The 18,369-nt window shown below is 34.5% G+C and overlaps 1 protein-coding gene across 4 annotated transcripts in view; it reads right to left on the reverse strand.

Annotated features, from left to right (window-relative positions):
- Positions 1-18,369, reverse strand: part of LOC149077208 (nephrin-like) — a 174,484-nt gene that overhangs the window by 20,649 nt on the left and 135,466 nt on the right. For 2 of the 4 annotated variants that reach the window (XM_089244955.1, XM_089244953.1), the window contains exons 8-9: positions 10,351-10,650; positions 4,606-4,731 (exon numbers count right to left, since the gene is read on the reverse strand). In XM_089244955.1, coding sequence (XP_089101081.1) covers positions 4,606-4,731; positions 10,351-10,650 — 426 coding nt within the window. The remainder of the gene's footprint in view (positions 1-4,605; positions 4,732-10,350; positions 10,651-18,369) is intronic. The other 2 variants (XM_089244957.1, XM_089244956.1) reach the window with 1 other exon arrangement.

Below are 18,369 nucleotides of genomic sequence, written 5' to 3' on the forward strand. Positions count from 1 at the left end.
GTAAAACAATTGTTTCTAGACTTCATGGATTCACGGAAAATTCCGGTTTACGTAAATAATGTACATTCTGATGGATCTACGAACCTTAATTGCTCTCCATTCTAATTACAGTATATATATTTCTAACAGCCCAATTGAATATTTCCACGTTTACATTTTCTCACACTATAGACTGCTTTGGGAAATCAGTAGGTTTATTGGATTCACCCACTATTTTTCTCAATCTGTGCGTGTATGCAGTATTTATATTTATACTGCACATTAGTGTGTTAATGTCGTTCACAATCACGTAAATGATGGGGTCCTGGGCAGAGGCTCACGCAGGAGGGGGGGGGGACTCGTGGACCCAGTCTCCATAAAGCAACTAAAAATTCAATTTTTTAAAAAATATTTTGAAAGAAATTGATATATCGAAAGAAAATGACCCTTTGTAATGTTGTGTATATATATATATATATGATCAACTGTTCAAATGTAAAATCAGGCCAATGAAATAACCCTGTATAGAGGTTTCTATGGCATTACCTAAAGCATACAAAAATATTTAATCGAACATTCAAATATCATTTAAGAAAATTCATGGATAGGTCAAAATGTAACTGAAAAAGTTATAATGCATTGAAAACTCTACTTTCTCTCCTTGGTCCAATGTCAATACCTGGCCAATTTCTAATTCTCTCGACACTTATTTTTAACGCATTTTTTCGAATACTTTCTTCAAATAATCCCCCGGTACATACGAACCTGTAGGCAATCACTATATAGACCCCCCCCTTTTTTTATGCGCCTTCTATTTTACGCCCCGCTAAAACAACTCGCCCTACCCGAGGGAATGTGAAGATGAGACCATAACCGAACTCTCATCCTTTCATTTCCTTCAGTTACTCGGTATCTTGTTGCTGTGCAGTAAATGCTTTTCCTCCCTCTTTTTCGCAATTTACGTATTAGGGAGCTATCGGTCGTCCAATGTTTCCCGAATAAGGTCCTAACTTAATTTCTCTTGGGGTACCAAGAGACAAAAAACAAAAAACAAACAGCGAGTAAAAAGAAGACCTGGAATCACTATTAGAAAGCTGCTGATAAACAGGAAGGAGAACCAAACAAGAATAAATAGAAAATAATGGCAGCGGTAGAAAAAGAATAAAGGAGGTCGAATTTTCCTGATAGTTGTTTGAGAGTGGGCTTTGGAATCGACGTCACCTCGTGTAATCGATCTGCAGAAGTTTCTTAGGACTTACTTCCACTTCAGCGTTTTGATTTCCATTCTCCGTTGTTCGGATTCGACAAGTGATCTTAACATTATCCAGTTCTTATTTGATTCTCGTGGCTAATTATTTTTGAATTCTCGTACGTCGACTATTCGATTGAATTGACCGCACTTCTGAAAACTAGGTGTGTTGATAATTCTTCAAGTGGTCATATATCTAATATGTTTATAGAATTTATATTGGAGAGATTTCTGTATACTCGCGTACTTTTGTTATTTACCTGACTTCCAGCTCAGAATCATAATGGAATCATTTCAGATTATAACTCAGGAAGTAAAAGATGCAGATAGAAAACCGATAAAAATAGATCTCGTTTAAACAAATCCAGTATATACCCCCCCCCCCATTATTTATGTATTAATATACAGAGTGGTTATAAATAAACTGACACTACTCAGACATATGTAGCGCCCACTCCGATGGAGGTATGTTGATGACACTTGGTACATAGCAGAGGTGGCCAACATATCTCAGAAACCAAGGGCCTACATAATGGTCAGCTGTAGCTTCGCGGGCATCGCCCTGGTTCAAAATTCCGGTGGATAAGCCGTAGTATTAAAATGACCCAGAAAAGTAATATGATAAAAAGGGACAATTTAAGCATTAAAATTCGACCCTGGGCTCAACTTCTTCATAAACTGATACATATACACGGTTTTTCCTGGTTCCCAGCTAGTAAATACAATGTATCAAAAAATTTTCTTTCTTTTGCAAATTAGTCCATTAACTTTCATCTAATTTTAATACAACGGATAAAACATTTTTTCTGCAATTATCGTTACCTTATTTTTGATTTGGCAACCCGTGAGGCCACACGGGTGGAATAGACACTCAAAGAATTGATTCGAATTTACCAGTACACATCGAGAGGGGTTTTATTATTGAGATAAGAGTTTGCCAAAATCCAGTCATGTGGATAGAATTGACTATCCGAATGGGTACACCTGTGAAGGTATCAAAATAAAATGGACTAGCTCCTCATAGACCAGGGTAGATTAGCTATGGATGTGAAAGGGGGGTGCGTACACTCACCATTACCTGGTGCACACGTATGTCTATGAGATTACACGAAATCATATTTGCGATACATGTATTATAATTACTGAAGTTACCTTCTTGGAACAGAAAATATCGGTATTTTAGTTTGAGAAAGTGTTAGTCTGCTTCAACGTGGAATGCCACCAACTTGCTGTGTCGAAATTTAGAAATGACTGATTTCTGACACAAAAAATGATATTGTCTGGTGTGAAAATCGCTTGTTCAATGACACAATAAAAACACGATCATCCATCAGAAGACCATCCCATATGACGTATTTTTTTCTCTTTGGAATTATTGGGGTCTAGAGTAGCCTAATCGACTGTAATTTCTGGTTATCATTGTGAGTTGGCATCCCCTTCGATAAAGTTTCGCCACTTCTGAGCAGAACACCTACAGATACAGAGGTCACAAGAAACGACTTCCCCAACGAGGTGGTGGAAAGAAATCGGGTAAAACTGACCATACCAAATTGTAAGAGCAATACGTGTGTACGAAAAGGCAGTGTGATGAGAACATAGCTAATTACTATCGTTACTAGAAATAATGAATGTAAATAGTCCGTTAATCAGACCTATTGAAGAAAATGGTGGCTTAAATAATAAGAAAATCAGTTTAATATACAGTAATTCTACCTAATCGTGGGTTGCACAAAATCACCTCACGAGCCAGCTGTTGGCCACCCATGGTATATAAGATACATGGACTGACGCTACTCGGCTTAATTATACTGACACTACTTCGAACTATGTAGCGCCCGTTATATTGGGAGTATTTATTTGAAATTTAGTGTATTCGTTATTTGGTCCACATGGGAACTCCGATAAAATGCGTCATTTTTTAACATGTTCGTCAAACAAAATTGACTTTTTCCCATTGAATCTTTCTTTTCCCTCCATCGTCGATATACCCCATATATACCAAATTCATTAAAATACCTCCATCAGAATGGGTGTCCGAGTAGCGTCAGTTTGTTTGTCACCACCCGGTATTTTCAGTTTTGTACACGAGATTGGCAATTTTGAAAGATCTGGCAAACGTATTCACGCTGAAGCTTGATTTCTTATGATTATTTCTCAGCGCCTCGTCCTATCTTACTATGCTTGTATGTATAACTATCTCTGAAATGTTTGGAAATTGTGGAATGTGTATGAGATGCACATACGTAATATTTCATTTTGCATTTCAAACATAATGAAAATATGTTTCCATAAGAAGTCCCATAAGATATGGACTGAGCCACCACACGGTTAGTTAGTGAGCTAGTTAACGTCTTCCTATCTTGTTCTTCAGATTAAACACATGTTGCGGTTAGCTATAATAGCTCAAATGACAGACAATTACTTGTAAATTATATTATGGTATCTAGTGAAAATTGCTTTTGAACGCGTTTCCTGTTTGTGTTAAAAATTCAAATGATGATTTCGTAGCCGTTAGTACAACCTCCTGCCGGAATAGATTTTATAATGTTCTTTGCCGTAATAATTTTTTAAAATTACTCAATGCTGCAACATTCTTATTCCATTGAATACCAAATAACTGAGTGTTTCTTTGAAATAAGGTTTATATATGGGGTTTTTTAAGCAACTGATTCATCTCTTTTTATAATCTGAAGTTAGTCGCGACAAATCTCCTGACTATGCCACCCGCTCAATGACAATTCAAATTCTTAAAAAAAAAGAAAAGAAAAACAACGTTTTCACTCACACAGTGTGGACTGCTTCATTGATTCATTCTCCGTTTTTCGGATTCGAATGCATAGTTAAAAATAGGTGCCCACTCTTTTGGTTGTATTGAAAGGATAGTAAAGCGATAAAATTAGTTCCGAAACCTGACTTCAGTTCGGAAGAGATAATTAGACTCACTACGACCTAGCCCTCTGGCCATACGGCAGTTTTTCCTGAAGATCAAACGCCACCAATACTGCTCAGCACATGGCAGGGAGAAACGGAAATAGTGCCGTCGAGTGCCGTATTTCGAGTGCCGATGGAGAGAGATTCGAGGGGAGGTGCCTCCCCCTTAATGACCGCCGTGGGTTTATGCAGAAAAAACCAATCTGAGGCCTTCTGCCATTAACACTGCATAACGGCAATGACAAGCACAACCTTACCCTACCGTGTCAATTCAGAAAACCCTGACCTATCACAACAGTAGGGTAAAACTACCTGTCTCACGACGGTGAAAATGAAGTTTAGTTTGGAAAAATAATAGGAAATGAGTTACATATGAAAGCAACAATATACAATTTGTTATGATAATGATATTTAAATAACACATTTATCTACAAGCCAATACTCACTTTTCTTGTCTCCTCTCGTTTGAACCTTAACGATTATGACTATAACGATGGACAAAATCACCAGAGCAGCTACAGTTCCGATGAGAATTCCAATCATTGGACTAACGGACATGACTTCTTCTTCCGCTGCAAATGGTCATTAAAGATAGAAGAAAAGATTATATTAGTTTTAAATGTTCACTAAATTTAATGGAATAACTTATAATTAATAGATGAGAGAAAAGTATACGAGTCTGACGTGATTAATGTTTTAACGGAATAGAATTTTTGTCGCAGTCATTCAAAGCTCCGCGATTTTATCAGAAAATAAACTTTATGAAAGATCATAATTTTAGAGCGTTTCTTGCTTCTTCGCGCAAATTCGAGGACATCCTACAGCTGCTCATGTTATGTTGGAAATAATAGAACTATACTCCATTGATTTTGTACTTCCGAAATTTAATCACATTATGTGCTTATGGAATTTACATAAATTAGTCTCTATATTTTGCTCTGGACCAATATCACCGTGATTTAATTTGGAATCTATTTACCAGAAAATTGTATTCATTTATAATCATCTTCTATACCATATACTATTATACGTAGGCTCTCGTATCTTTTGATTTTCGAGGACTATTTACTGACTTGCGAATGAATGAAAGCGAAATACTTATTTAATATTCGTAATTACAGCATTTTCTCGTTATTATTATTCTCCATATCACAATCAACGCGTGCAGAGAAACTAACATCCAACGAACATTCATGCAAAAGAAGCCCAAAGCAAGAACAAGCATACAGCTAATCAGATACGGAAAAAACTCACTAGCATGCAAGAAAAAAAGCGAAAAAAGAGGCAAGATTATTTAGCTCAGTGATTTCTGCATTGCCAAAGAAGCAAAAAAGTAACATCACTATCAAGACAAAAAAAAGTAAGAAAAAGAAAATGTATACAGAAAAATGTAATCAGGGGGAAGGAAAACAAGGAAAAAGAAAGAAGTAGTAATAATAATAATAATAAAGTAATTTTCGGTTATCATTTTGGGAAAATAGGGAAATCAAAAAATAGAGAGACACTATACACATAATTGCACACGACTACATACATTCAGACACTGCAGTAACAGTAACGATAGAAATCACTGTATAAATCACACAACCACACATTCTCAAATCATGGTAAATCATTTGATATTACATGCTTCTCACAGACACCGCTAAACTAAAGAAAGTAATCTCATGGCTAAATAAGAATAACTACTGCATAGAGGAAAAATAAGTAAATGAAAATGTGCTCAGATCCGAATATTTCTTAGTAATAAATGAGATTCATTTCTGCGTGATTTTCCGTCCGACGCTCAGATTTGTTTTCCAATTATCTGTTTTACTATGATTATCATTCCTGAAATTATTACAGATGGAAGGTCTAGCTGTCGGTATTATTTACCCCGGGTATGGTTCAACAGTACTACAAATAAGGAGTGACAGCTGTTGTAATCTTACTGTTTTCTTAACTCACATCGATAGATTTACCAGGTGCAATTGACCCTGGGATTTGATTGAAAAGGTTCAGGTGAAGTGAAACACTGCCCGTCGTCCAGTTAAGCGAATGCCTCAGTTGATCTCCGTAGCACATGTGCATGAAACATTTAGGATAATATATTTGCTATACAGGATGTCCAGTAAGTGCTAATTCGGCAGTTATCTCATCAACCGTCCGTCGTAGATATATATAGTTTCAGTTAAAAAAATTATCAAAAGGCGTTCAAAAATTACCCTGTACCATTTTCGAGAGTGAAAATACAGTGTCTCACAAAATAAAAAAAAACCTAAATGTTTATACGGTACCCCGTCTTCTAACTCACAATTAGACAGTTGTTTCCATGTCTCTCCTAAGACCAATAAAAAAATTTCCGAGTTTTTAAATTGCAATATTGGCTGAGATATTTGAATTCAAAATCGGAGATAGTTGGGAAAGGACAGAATAAATGAGGAAAAAGATCCATTGTCCGTTAGTTTCCGCTGTTCTTTCAAAACCTTTCTCTGATTTTGAAACTCACATGTATCTTAGTGAATACTGCACTTAGAAAGATGGATTTTCTTTTTCTTTTGGCCTCGGAAGAGTCAGGGCAACAACCTTCTAATTGGAAGTTAGAGGTCAAGAAGACCGCATAAAAGTTTAGAGTTTTTTTTCTTACACACTGTGTTTTTACACTTAGAGCAGGTACGGGGTGATTTTTGAACGCCTTGTGAGTATTTTCAACCGCTACGTCGGTTGGTGAGATGAAGGCCGCATTAGCACTTACATTACACCCTGTGTACCATAACTTTGAATAAGATATTTTGTGGATTCCAAGAGAATAATTCTATTTTTGACAAAAAGAAGACCCCAATGGTGAAATCTATTAATTTCTCACTTTTTCAACGCTTATATTTTTGGTTCAAATTTGTTTTTCTCATCCATCGCCCAGTTGTGAAACTATATGATACCATTGAGTGTCCATTCCAAGGAAAACAAAAACTGGTCCTGAATTGTTACGAAAAAGAAAACCATGCTTGGAGATTTCCAGTCAATAATTAAGATTTTGTTTGAATTCATTATGAGTATTTCTTCCACATTATAACTACATATCGTGTGATACACAGTTTTTATATTTAACTTTCAAACTAGAAATATCATTTTTGCGAATAAACATGGAGGTGAGATAGATCCTGTTTGAATTGCAGAAGGCAAGCGAGATTTTGCTTTTTTAGTGTGGTTATAATAAAACAGACCCCCACTCAGACCTATATAGAACCGTTCTGGCTGATGCATTTCGTTCAAACTTGGTGCATACGATATATACGAAAACTGCAATAGAAAATAATTATCAAAATTTCGACCTGAAGGTGGAAAAGTGGCATTTGTGGTGAACAACAACCACAAAATTGGAAACATGGAACTTCAATTAATCCCGACATCTATTCAATGCACGTTCTATTCGCTTCAACCGTATTTGAATATATGATTGACGTGCGTTATGTCATATCCAATAGTAGCACGAAGAGTTTCTTGAGGAATTCCAGCAACATATGACATGCAATAATTATATTCAATTTAGTCAGATTCATTATGTCCACAAACTGGGAGACCTCAGGAATAATCTCCTCGAGTGCTTAAATGGTGACCGACAAGGAAAGGAATTGCTTTGCGCTCACTTTGGAGATGTTCAGGTGATTTTCAAGTTTTCCAAATTCGCGGTAGTCTCGTTCTCCGGACGTGAATCCCTGTGACTTCTGGTTGCGGGGATTTCTGTAAGTTCAATATCGATCGAGTAGACATGCCCCCTCTTCCGGAATTGAAACAAATATAAAATACCATGTTGTTGGTGCAATTGCTGAAGAAACCCTCTGCCCTACTGTTGAACATGTTATTATGCGCATAAATATGGTTGACGTGAATGAAATGCATATTGAACAAATGGTGTGATTAAGGTGGTTGGTGCACGCAAATTTTCCACAAAACACATTTTCCAATTTTTTAATACTATGAAATTTTCTGCTTCTAACTGTGTTTAAGTTTTTGTTCTACCTGTAATAAAAATATTTTAAAAGTATTTTTACATTAACTGCTGGCAGGCATTACACATGCTAATGTTTTTCATTAAAATGCATTTTTCTCAAAACTATGTTTATTGTTAGATAAATAACATTTTTTCAAATACCGCTCATTAAAATGTCATGAAACGTTGCATGTCTCTCAACACTGTAGTGTTACACACTTTAACACGAGGATTTTTTATTGAAAGTATTTTAAAAATTTTTATGGCACAAAATATGGGCAAATTTTGATGATTTTTGAAAAAGTTGCAAAAATTCGAAAATAAAATCCTAAAAGCTCGTGTTAAAGTATGTTTAGTGAAAAACATTAGTATGTGTAATGCCTGCCAGCAGTTAATGTAAAAATACAAAAACTTTAACACACTTAGACGCAGAAAGTTCCATAGTATTTAAAAATTGAAAAATTGGAAAATGTGTTTTTGTTGAAAATTTGCGTGCACCAACCCCCTTAAATAAAGTTTTATGCTTCCAATTTGTGTTTCTTTTAATCGCCACTTTTAAACCTTGAGTTAAAAATTTAAAAAAAAAATATTTTTAATTGCAATTTTATTTTTCCCCCATGGTCCATACAACGTTTTTAGCAAGTTTTCACGAAATGCGTCAACCAGAACGTGTTCAAGTACAGAGGGTCAGTTTAATTAAAACTACCCTGCACCAAGATAGAAATGTAATTTAGCGAAGAGTTTGGAATTTTCTAGTATGAATAAATGTGATTGAAATAATGATCAAGAGCACTTGGCAAAGCATTAAATGAGCACAAAAAAAAATATACATCATGCACTTCATGCATTTTTGTACGGGCTTTGATTATATACTAAAGAAAAATAGTGATTAGAAAATTAAATCGGAATTTTAAAACAACATTTTTTTTGTGGTTTATGGATTTTTTTTTCAAGTTCATTATTATTATTTTGTTACTTGATTGATACTGTATAGGGTGATTCGAAATTCATGGGATAAACTTTGAGAGGTGATATAGCACTCCTGAATAAGGATTTGTGGTCATAGAATATGCGGTCGAATCGCAGTAGAGCTTGTTTCTGGAGAGTGCACAACAACACTTTACCAAAAGCATATATCACATTTTTCTGACGCATTTGTTGTAATAAGTGCAATAAACTATTCGAGGGTGCAGGGTATTATAATGTGGCACGTTGTCATCCCGTTGATGAAACTTGGGTAACGCTAATTCTACCATTAGTCAATATACCACTTGATCATTGTTTGGTGCAGTATAATCTGGATGATCCTTACACCAATAAAAAGCAAACTCCAATCATATCCGAAAGTGCATATTCACTCTCGAATGGTTGATAATACATATCGCAGCAATTCCATCTGGAAAATATGATATTTGTTTTCGGGGAAGTGCTGTTGAGCACTGTCTAGAAACACCCTGTTCCGCCTTTGGTATCGCGATTCGACTGCACATTCTATGGTAAAAAATGTGCTTAATAATAATCTTGACGCCTATAAAGCTGGTGTAGGTGTTTTGTCACATCTTCAAATCTTTTCCATGAATTTACAATCACCCTCTGTTATAATTATTTCCACGGTTACTAGTAAGAGGGCGAAGCTTGCAGTGTTGGAAGAGAACGAAAACATCCCGATCCAAGAAGCCTATGCGTTGAATTATTTCGATTTCGTTTTCGAGTCTTAGTTCCTAGAACACAAAACTGAGATTTTGTTTTTAAATGAACATGTCTCTAGAAGCTTAATTAGCTTTGTCCCTTTTTAAACAAATTACCGACTGTTTATGATACTGCTACTATCGTAGCGTGTACTAATAACCTCCATTGCTTTCTTGCTTAGAAAAGGAATCCCCCAAGACTATTCTAACCAATAGCAATAATTAATCGTCCCTTTCAGAGCTTTTGTTTCCATTGGAAAGTCTTTCTCTCTCGAACTTATACGCGCATCACTAGAGTTAACGAAAATAACCGCAGAATTTTCGTTATGTTTCAAGAATATTTTCACTATATATTCAGTCGGTATATCACTATTTCCTCGCTAATTTAGAGTCGCGTGAATTTAGATTATCTTTCCATACCCGAGTGTTTAACTTGGAAACTAGATTTAGAATTCAACTTTCACTATTCCTTAAAACGAAAATTATATCTTCCGTTTGCATAAAATATTATGGTGGTTTTTCTTTTGCCTTGCCTGTTCGTCTCTCCGCCGGCAATAGTGTGTTAGCCATCAGAGCGACGGAATTGCTTCGTCCCTTGGCGTTGGTTGCGTACAGTACCAAGATGAATGATGTCCCCGTCAACAATTCCTGAACAGTAAATTTGGGCCCGTCGTGAAGAGTTAGGTTGGCGTGCAGTGTGTCTCCTTCGGCGCTGTAGACCTCCAAGTGGAATGACTGAGCAAGTCCGCCATCGTATCCTGCTTCACAGTGTACAATAAGAGAATCTGTTGTTTGGTTCATGACTTCGCAGTTTCTCATTGTTTCTGGGGGACCTGAAATACATAAGTTTTGTTTCCCTTTCTTATATTTGCCTATTTATTTTCTCTTCAATTCATTTCTGTATATTTAGATTTGCTTTAAACATTTTGTTAAACATTTACATGATATCCAATTTATACAAAATTATATTCTCGTGTCTTTAGTAGATCGTCCAGAAAACGAAGAAACTACTGTACAATTTATATCAATTTCATAAATAAAAATTGCGAGTAGAATTATCAAAGAGCAAAGTTAATTCAAACTGGCAGGTCTGAGTACCAATATCCAACCACGGAAGTGTTTGAGAGTTTGAGTGATGATAAACAACCTCAAACTGATGGTCAAAGTATTTTGTGTAAAGTTGTGATGGTGTGACGGAATAGTCACGCGCAATAGATATCTCAATAAGATTCAAAAATTCGTAATAATTCATTTTATATTCTATATTATGTATTTCAAATTAATTGTTCGATGATACGGTTTCACTACCATTATTTGCTCGGTCCAAACAATATACTATGGTTTTAGCTTGAAGGTTAATCATGGTCGGGATTTTCAACCTTCCCTGTTGACTCTCGCGCAGTGATTGGGCTATGATGAAAGATGTTGCAACAAGTCTCCGGTTCAGTATGAATCATGAAAAGACAACGAATAATGCAGACGATGAATCGGTCCTACTTGCGGTAGAAAACCTTCTACCACATAATGAACTGACAAGAAATATAGGGCATGAGCAGTTTGAGAAACCTATCATCATGCCAGTATAGGCAATAGTGCATGGCAGGAACTGAGGGCAATAAGCACACTTTCAGCAAAAGAAGAAATTTCTATTGACAAACCAATAACACAAATTGTAGATTCCCGTTTCTCCAGCCAAAAGTTTTTTGTGGAAGTTTATAGAGAAGAAGTCGCAAGAAGAATGGAACGACACGGAAAACCGGATCGACAGATATTCAAGATTGTATTCAAAGTGAACGAAAAGGCCTGAATGTGATCAGCGGTATTGTTCCTAACACAACAAGGCTAGTTCCCAACGTATTTACATCGATTTAGATCATATCGATTAGATCGATTTAGATATAATTAGTCACGGGAAAGCTGAGTGAGAGATCCTTATAATTATGCGTACCGCATGTAAGTGTACCAAAACGCTCCATTTTGATACTGAAAGAGCAAGTAATTTGCACCATCACAGGAGGAATCTGCTTAAAGCCAAGAATGCAGCAAAAAGGGTTGCTGATATTTGTTCGGTTTTAGAAAAGGGTTGTCAAAATCACCCGTCCAATTGGACCGTGGAACCATTTGCTTCATTTTTCAAGTGGACCACCGAAGAAAAATTCAATAATTATTAATTAATAAATTGTAATAAAAATTTGCTAAATGGTAATTAAAATATGTTAAGATATATTAATTATATATTATATATTAATATATTATATATCAATATATTATATTAATACGTTATATTAATATATTAATATATTATATATTAATATATTATATTAATATGTTAAACAATGTTGTTGTCATAAAGTTTGTTAATTAGTAATTGAAATCTATTACAAAACATTTTGAAACTCTTCCATTGCAATCGAAGGGAAGTGAGAAAGAAGGATTATATAAATAAACCATAAAATTAAGTCTACCAACATGAATTTCTATTGATCAAACTGTTGACACATAGAGAAAAATATTTGAGAATATTATCTTCTTTTTAAGTGAATCCATTTGTCACCTAAAATTTGCCAATGCATCATGCATATAAGTTAATAGCTTAACTTTAATTTGAAGTTTGTAATTTAATTCATTCAAATGCCCTATGATGCCAATTAAGAGTGCTAGTTATCGCACCCATGTCTTACCACGAAGAAATGAAATTTTTAAGCTTCCATTTCTAGGAACAGTTGTTTTTCCCTTGTTTAAAAGTAAAAACATTGTTTTTCTTCAGGATTTAAGGGCAAGACAACAGACGAATTTCTATGTTATCAGGCTGCACATAAAATTTATTCTCCGAGTTTTCAAGAAATTTCGGGAATAAGCGTTGCTTCAGGCCCCTGGATGAGGTGAAGATGAAAGTGTTCGTTACAGGCTTGAGAACGCTGCTTATTTCTAACTATTTGCGGTAAAGGACCTGCTGATATATAAGTGACGCAATAGAAAGATTGCATTTTAAGATCCTCACATAACAAGCATTGCACAGAAACGAACTTAAAGTTAGCTTCACAACACGTACACGCGCACACATTCCAATATGTATCAATTCGTTAGAAGTTCCGCAGCGGAATGTGGACGAGGTGCATGTCTGGTTTAGTAGTAGTATTAGTTTAAGATTGTCTGAATACATTTATTTCAATCTTGCTTGGAGCCTTGAAGCAAAATTTATATTTTTGCAAGCCATTGCTGACGTATCGTCTTTTCTCACTACCAAGAGTTCGTTCACAGGAAGTCGATATTTTTCCTAAATTCCTAATTTTTTATATAGTAAGATAGAAAGTTCTTCACTTGTGGTTTCCAAAATTTCTTGTTGTGGGTTAGATCATTACGGAAAATTGTTTTCAGTTATGTTCGTATTAGCCCGTAGAAACAGTCATTTACACCCCGTCCATTGACACAAATTTTTTTCGAGCACTATTTAAAAAAAAAAAAATTATGTTTTGGTTATAACTTCCAATTTGTCACATAAATCATCGGCTGTTGCTGTCATTTTTTTCAACCCCAATATATAAGCCTCGATACAAAAATATCATGAAATGCAAGTATCTTAAGACAAGAAATTAATATTTTTAATTGATATGTTCAAAGGAAATTCATATTTTTCTCAAGTGCATAATATGATACATTTTGCCCCGACGTCAGTAATATTTCCCTTTGTTGTAGTTTCGTGAATAGAAAACATTTCCACAAATTCTTCAATGATGTTCATATTTCAAGCCTACAGAAACAGTCATTTGAGCCCCGTCTTGAACACTGTACAGTTAAGGATAAAAACACTGTACAGTTAAGGATATTAATTCGAACTGGTCACGTAAATTCTTTCGACCACAATACGTCTCCATACAAAAAACATCATGCAATGCTTGCATACATTTAGGACAGACATTTTCTACAGTATGTATCACCCATTCCTTAACAAGGAACCATCGTTAAAAAACTTGGAATTTTTTGTGAATATGTAGCTGATTTCATATACGTAGTGGTTCTCACTGCCAATTCGTTCTGTTTCATAAACTTTTGGCATAAATTCCCCGTACTTTTTATTTAAAAAAATATTTAAGAAAAAATTTTAATTAAAAAACTTTTTTTTTTTGCATCTTGTTTAGCCGCTGGGGTTCGCCAACAGTTTCTTCAGGGCCGCGAGTTTGGCATCCCTGAGTTAGAACATTCTTCCGCAGAAGACAAATTAGAAGATAGAAAACGTAAGATAGAATCCCGAGGGGAAATATTAACCCCATTTTACGTTAATGAGTTCTGCACCCTGAGAATCAGAATCAGAAAACTAGTGTGAACCCAGATGGAATTTTATGTCATATAATGTAGCAAATTATGTATAAAATGTTTTAAAAATAGTGTAGTGTGTTATTATAATGTAACAAATGTGCCGCATTATAAACTTTTTTTTTATTTTCTACACATGTTCGCATATGCATTTGTCCATATGCAGGCCATTTTCATTAACACAAAAAAATTACAACACCCCCTTGAAATTTACGAGAGAAATTGATGGAATGCTCAAGCTGGATCGTAAAATATATATATATATATATATATATATATATATATATATATATATATGTACTTTCATTCATCTTCTAAGAGGTTTTTCCCTGAGCATATCGGCGGCAAAAAAATTGCATGAAGTAGCAATAAAGATGAAAATACAAATTACAACCATATCTCTTACTTTGAGCGTTCCAGCTTGGACATTTCATGAACTGCTCCCGCAAATTTCTGTTGTTTTCTAATTACTTGAAATGGACGTGAATGTATACATTTTCTGTATAATAATACTTTTATTAAATGAAATCCCAACTCACTGCTATTATTTAGTGATATGTCACGGTTGGGTTCATCTCACGAAGTCGAAATTCAAGTGGAATAGCCCAATCCATCTATGTTTATAGTGCTTTTGGGTGGGAAACAGTTTCAGAATGTAGAGGTGATTTTTATGAGTCTTATAAGTTTTTTTAATGTTCACATGCATATTTTACAATTATTTAATGAAAAGGTTGTGAAAGAGATGAATAACACGCCTAACCATAAAAAAATCAATAAATACATGCCGCGATCAATAGAAAGTTGGTTTTTAAATTTTTTTAATTATTTGGGAAAAACCGAGAGTAAAAGAATCTTTTAGTTTGCATTCAGCAAAGAACATCTGTATCATCTGATAATGTCAATTCGAGAAACCTTTAGAAGAGAAGGAATTCGTAAAGAAAACCCTATTTCTCAATTGATGAACATTTGGAGTTCTCAAAAAAGTCAATCAGTGTAAGTTATTTTTCTGTAAATATTTTTTTTATTGCACAAGTACCTCTTCAATGCTAAAACTTTCATTTGCCAAAGCTTTCAACTCACTATATTTATATTGCAATGGCAGATAACGCCATTCATACTCACCGCGAGATAAAAATAATATATATATCCTTCATCCTTTTATCTCAATTTTAATGTTTATTGAGAGTGATTGGCTTCTGAGCCTTCCGTTTATTACCACACGATGACACTGGGACATCAAATATTACAATATCCATTTAAAAAAGTATTTTTGAAACATATTCCTCAGATTTGATTAAAAAAATAATGTCATCATTAGTAAGCAGGCATTTCTGATTTTCTGGACGACCTACATCTTTAATTCAAAAAAAATAAGTATATACATATTTATCATCCCTTCACCAAAATACAAGTCGATACGGAATAGCGTCCCACTAATTAGGCAACTAATGAATTTTCGATATGGTGTATAAATATGTGTAATAACGTAATATCTTTATTAAAGTTATGATAACCTTATTTTTCCCCCTTGCTCTCGAAGAAATGCCAGTAGATAGAAAAAATATCTTATTTCGAGTTTCTCCTATTTTCCCAATAACTTCTCATTAATTCCCAAGTATTTCGTCATCTTGCGCTTATTTACAATTCAATATTGATTCAATCAATGTTTATTAATTTAATCCTGCTGTACAATTATAACGTCCAGGTCATTATGACCCAACTCGTTTGTTTCGGTTGTTTGGTTGTTTACTATTGAAAAAGAAAAAAAATAATTGTAAACCTTTGAAACAATTATACATAAACCCGACATTTTTTTTAATTTAGTCATTAAAAGTTTACATTTGATTGTTTTAATTAAATACAAAAACAAATACCACAACATACCAAATAGACAACGAGGTGGGTGAAAAAATATGCCCATAAAAATTATGGACGTTGAATATATACAGGGTGGTAACTATCGACCGCTCAATAACTACATACACGTGTTGCCTTGTGGAAAATTATTCCAGAAAAGCGTTTTCCGTTTTTGAATCGAAAGAGTTATAAGTGAGTTATAAGGTTTTGAAATTTTGTGACGTGTCATTTTTCTAAAGGTCAATGTGTGCCAAACTCCGAACGAAAGTACATTTCTCCGTCAGCAGCGGGTATTCACTTCGAGAAAAATAACTGAAATATCCAATCCTATTGGAAGCCAATTTCTGCCTCTTCTTCTTTCGCAATTGATATTTTTTCTCTCCATGTAGTGTGATATTATAAACTTGCTATTACGTATAACTTACGTATTATAATGATCTTATTACGTCCCCTATGTTGGCAAATTTATCACCGGATTTGTAAAGGGTTTGCCAGATGAGATCTGTTTGAAATTTTCTTTAGCCAAATCAACACTTCTTTGCTGAAATGGGGCACATTGTGTACTTTCAATATCAAGTCAATTTTTTGGAAGGAAGGTTCATGCAGTGCGTACTTGTTTATTGCGTGATCTTTACTTTACGTTATCGTTATAATTAGACTACATGTTTATCAATAGGACGGCAATATTTCTTTGTATTTTTTTTTTTTTTTGCTTTCATCGAAACTGTTACGGGTAAAAGGCTCAATGAAATATGTAAAAATTATAGATTGACGAATGCATGACTGGTGGAAACAGTAAAATAATAACAACGATTCAATCGGGAACTTTTTATCAAACTTATTATGTTATGAGCTGACCTACTCAAAATAATTTTTGGTATCGGATTTTTCCCTATTGATTACACTACTCAATACTGATTTCACTCTCAAAAGAATCAGTGATTTTAGGGTGCTTTAGGGGCACTGATGCCGAATCTGACATTGGTTTTATCAGATCTGCTCTAGTTTTTGGGATAAAGTGAAAGTTGAATTTATATGGTAATACCATAAATCAGCTGCGGATTTATGGGGGCGGGGTGATCACAAAACGCGATAATTCATGAAATTTTCAGAACTTTTATATGATGATATTGATTTTTTTTTCAATCATTCAGGTGAAAAAATTAACTGTATAAACGTTTTTGATTAAATAACAAATTCAACAAAACGACTAAAAAATAGGAAAAACAAGCACATTTTTTTCAAAAAATTCGGGACGGAGAAACAGCAGAAAAAATCGGGACTATTCTGGAAAATACGGGACAAAATGAAGTTATGCATGGCCACCTTATTCACAGCGCATAACTCATTTCATTTTCTTCTTATTATTATTTTGTGAAATCACCCCTTCCCCAACAACGATCTCTGGAGCCGCTCCTGCCACAAGCAGCATGCAAACCACATTGAGACTGTGGGAAATGTAAATCATTAATAAACGTATTATCAACACGTAAGGATCACTGATGTCTGGCAATGATGTGCTGATTAAAATTGGAAAGTAAATAAAACTTGAAAGAAAAATGTTCACGCTAAAATTAGTGGCTGCAACCTATATTGAAGTATTGGTATTATGCATTATCTCAAAAACTAGAGCCGATTCGACAAAACCAGAGCCAGTTTTGAAATCAGCAGCCTTAATATACCCTATAAAACCATTAGAACTTCTAATTCCAAAAGGAACATGAAAATGGTTTTTTTGGCCTAAAATTTGGCAACTTTAACCTACTCACAAACTTTTAGTTTTATGGTAGTTATTAGAGCCAGTGTATTATTCGAACAAATAGGTTTGAAGAATAACTTTAAATCTTTCAAATTCTGTTAAGGTTAATTCAGCATACAAGAATATCGTATTCTGAATGCCATCAAATTAGAAATTATAACCAAGAATAAAATAGAATCTGTATTTTCTGGAGAACAAAACAAAATTACTAACGCTTAACCTATAACCTCTGTAAAGCTGGCGTTGTGAGATTTAAAGAACATATTCTAACTGGCTTATACAAAAATGTATTTTCTCTTTCCGGAAAAGTGTGAGGAAAAACTTGTTTTTTTACCTCTTTCGTTTTCTACATTCCTGTGTGGGGGGTTAATGTATTTTTAGCATTTCCACAAACGCCAAGTTTTACGTTTGGTGTACGATTGGTGAATTTGACACGGTTTTGAAGTGACGTCATCAATTTTTAAAGCGTTATAACTCGTTAATTATGGGCCAGATCAAAAAACTAAAAACACTTTTCCATATTAGTTTTCCACAAGGAATCGCGTGTGTGAAATTATTAGGTGTTCGATAGTTACCACACTGTATATCTAAACTATATAAAAATACAGCAACCCAATAAGAG

Source organism: Pholcus phalangioides, unplaced genomic scaffold (assembly GCF_987345545.1).
Source record: "Pholcus phalangioides strain wild (caught in Gottingen) unplaced genomic scaffold, Ppha-v1.0 ptg000015l_1, whole genome shotgun sequence".
Taxonomy (NCBI): domain Eukaryota; kingdom Metazoa; phylum Arthropoda; class Arachnida; order Araneae; family Pholcidae; genus Pholcus; species Pholcus phalangioides.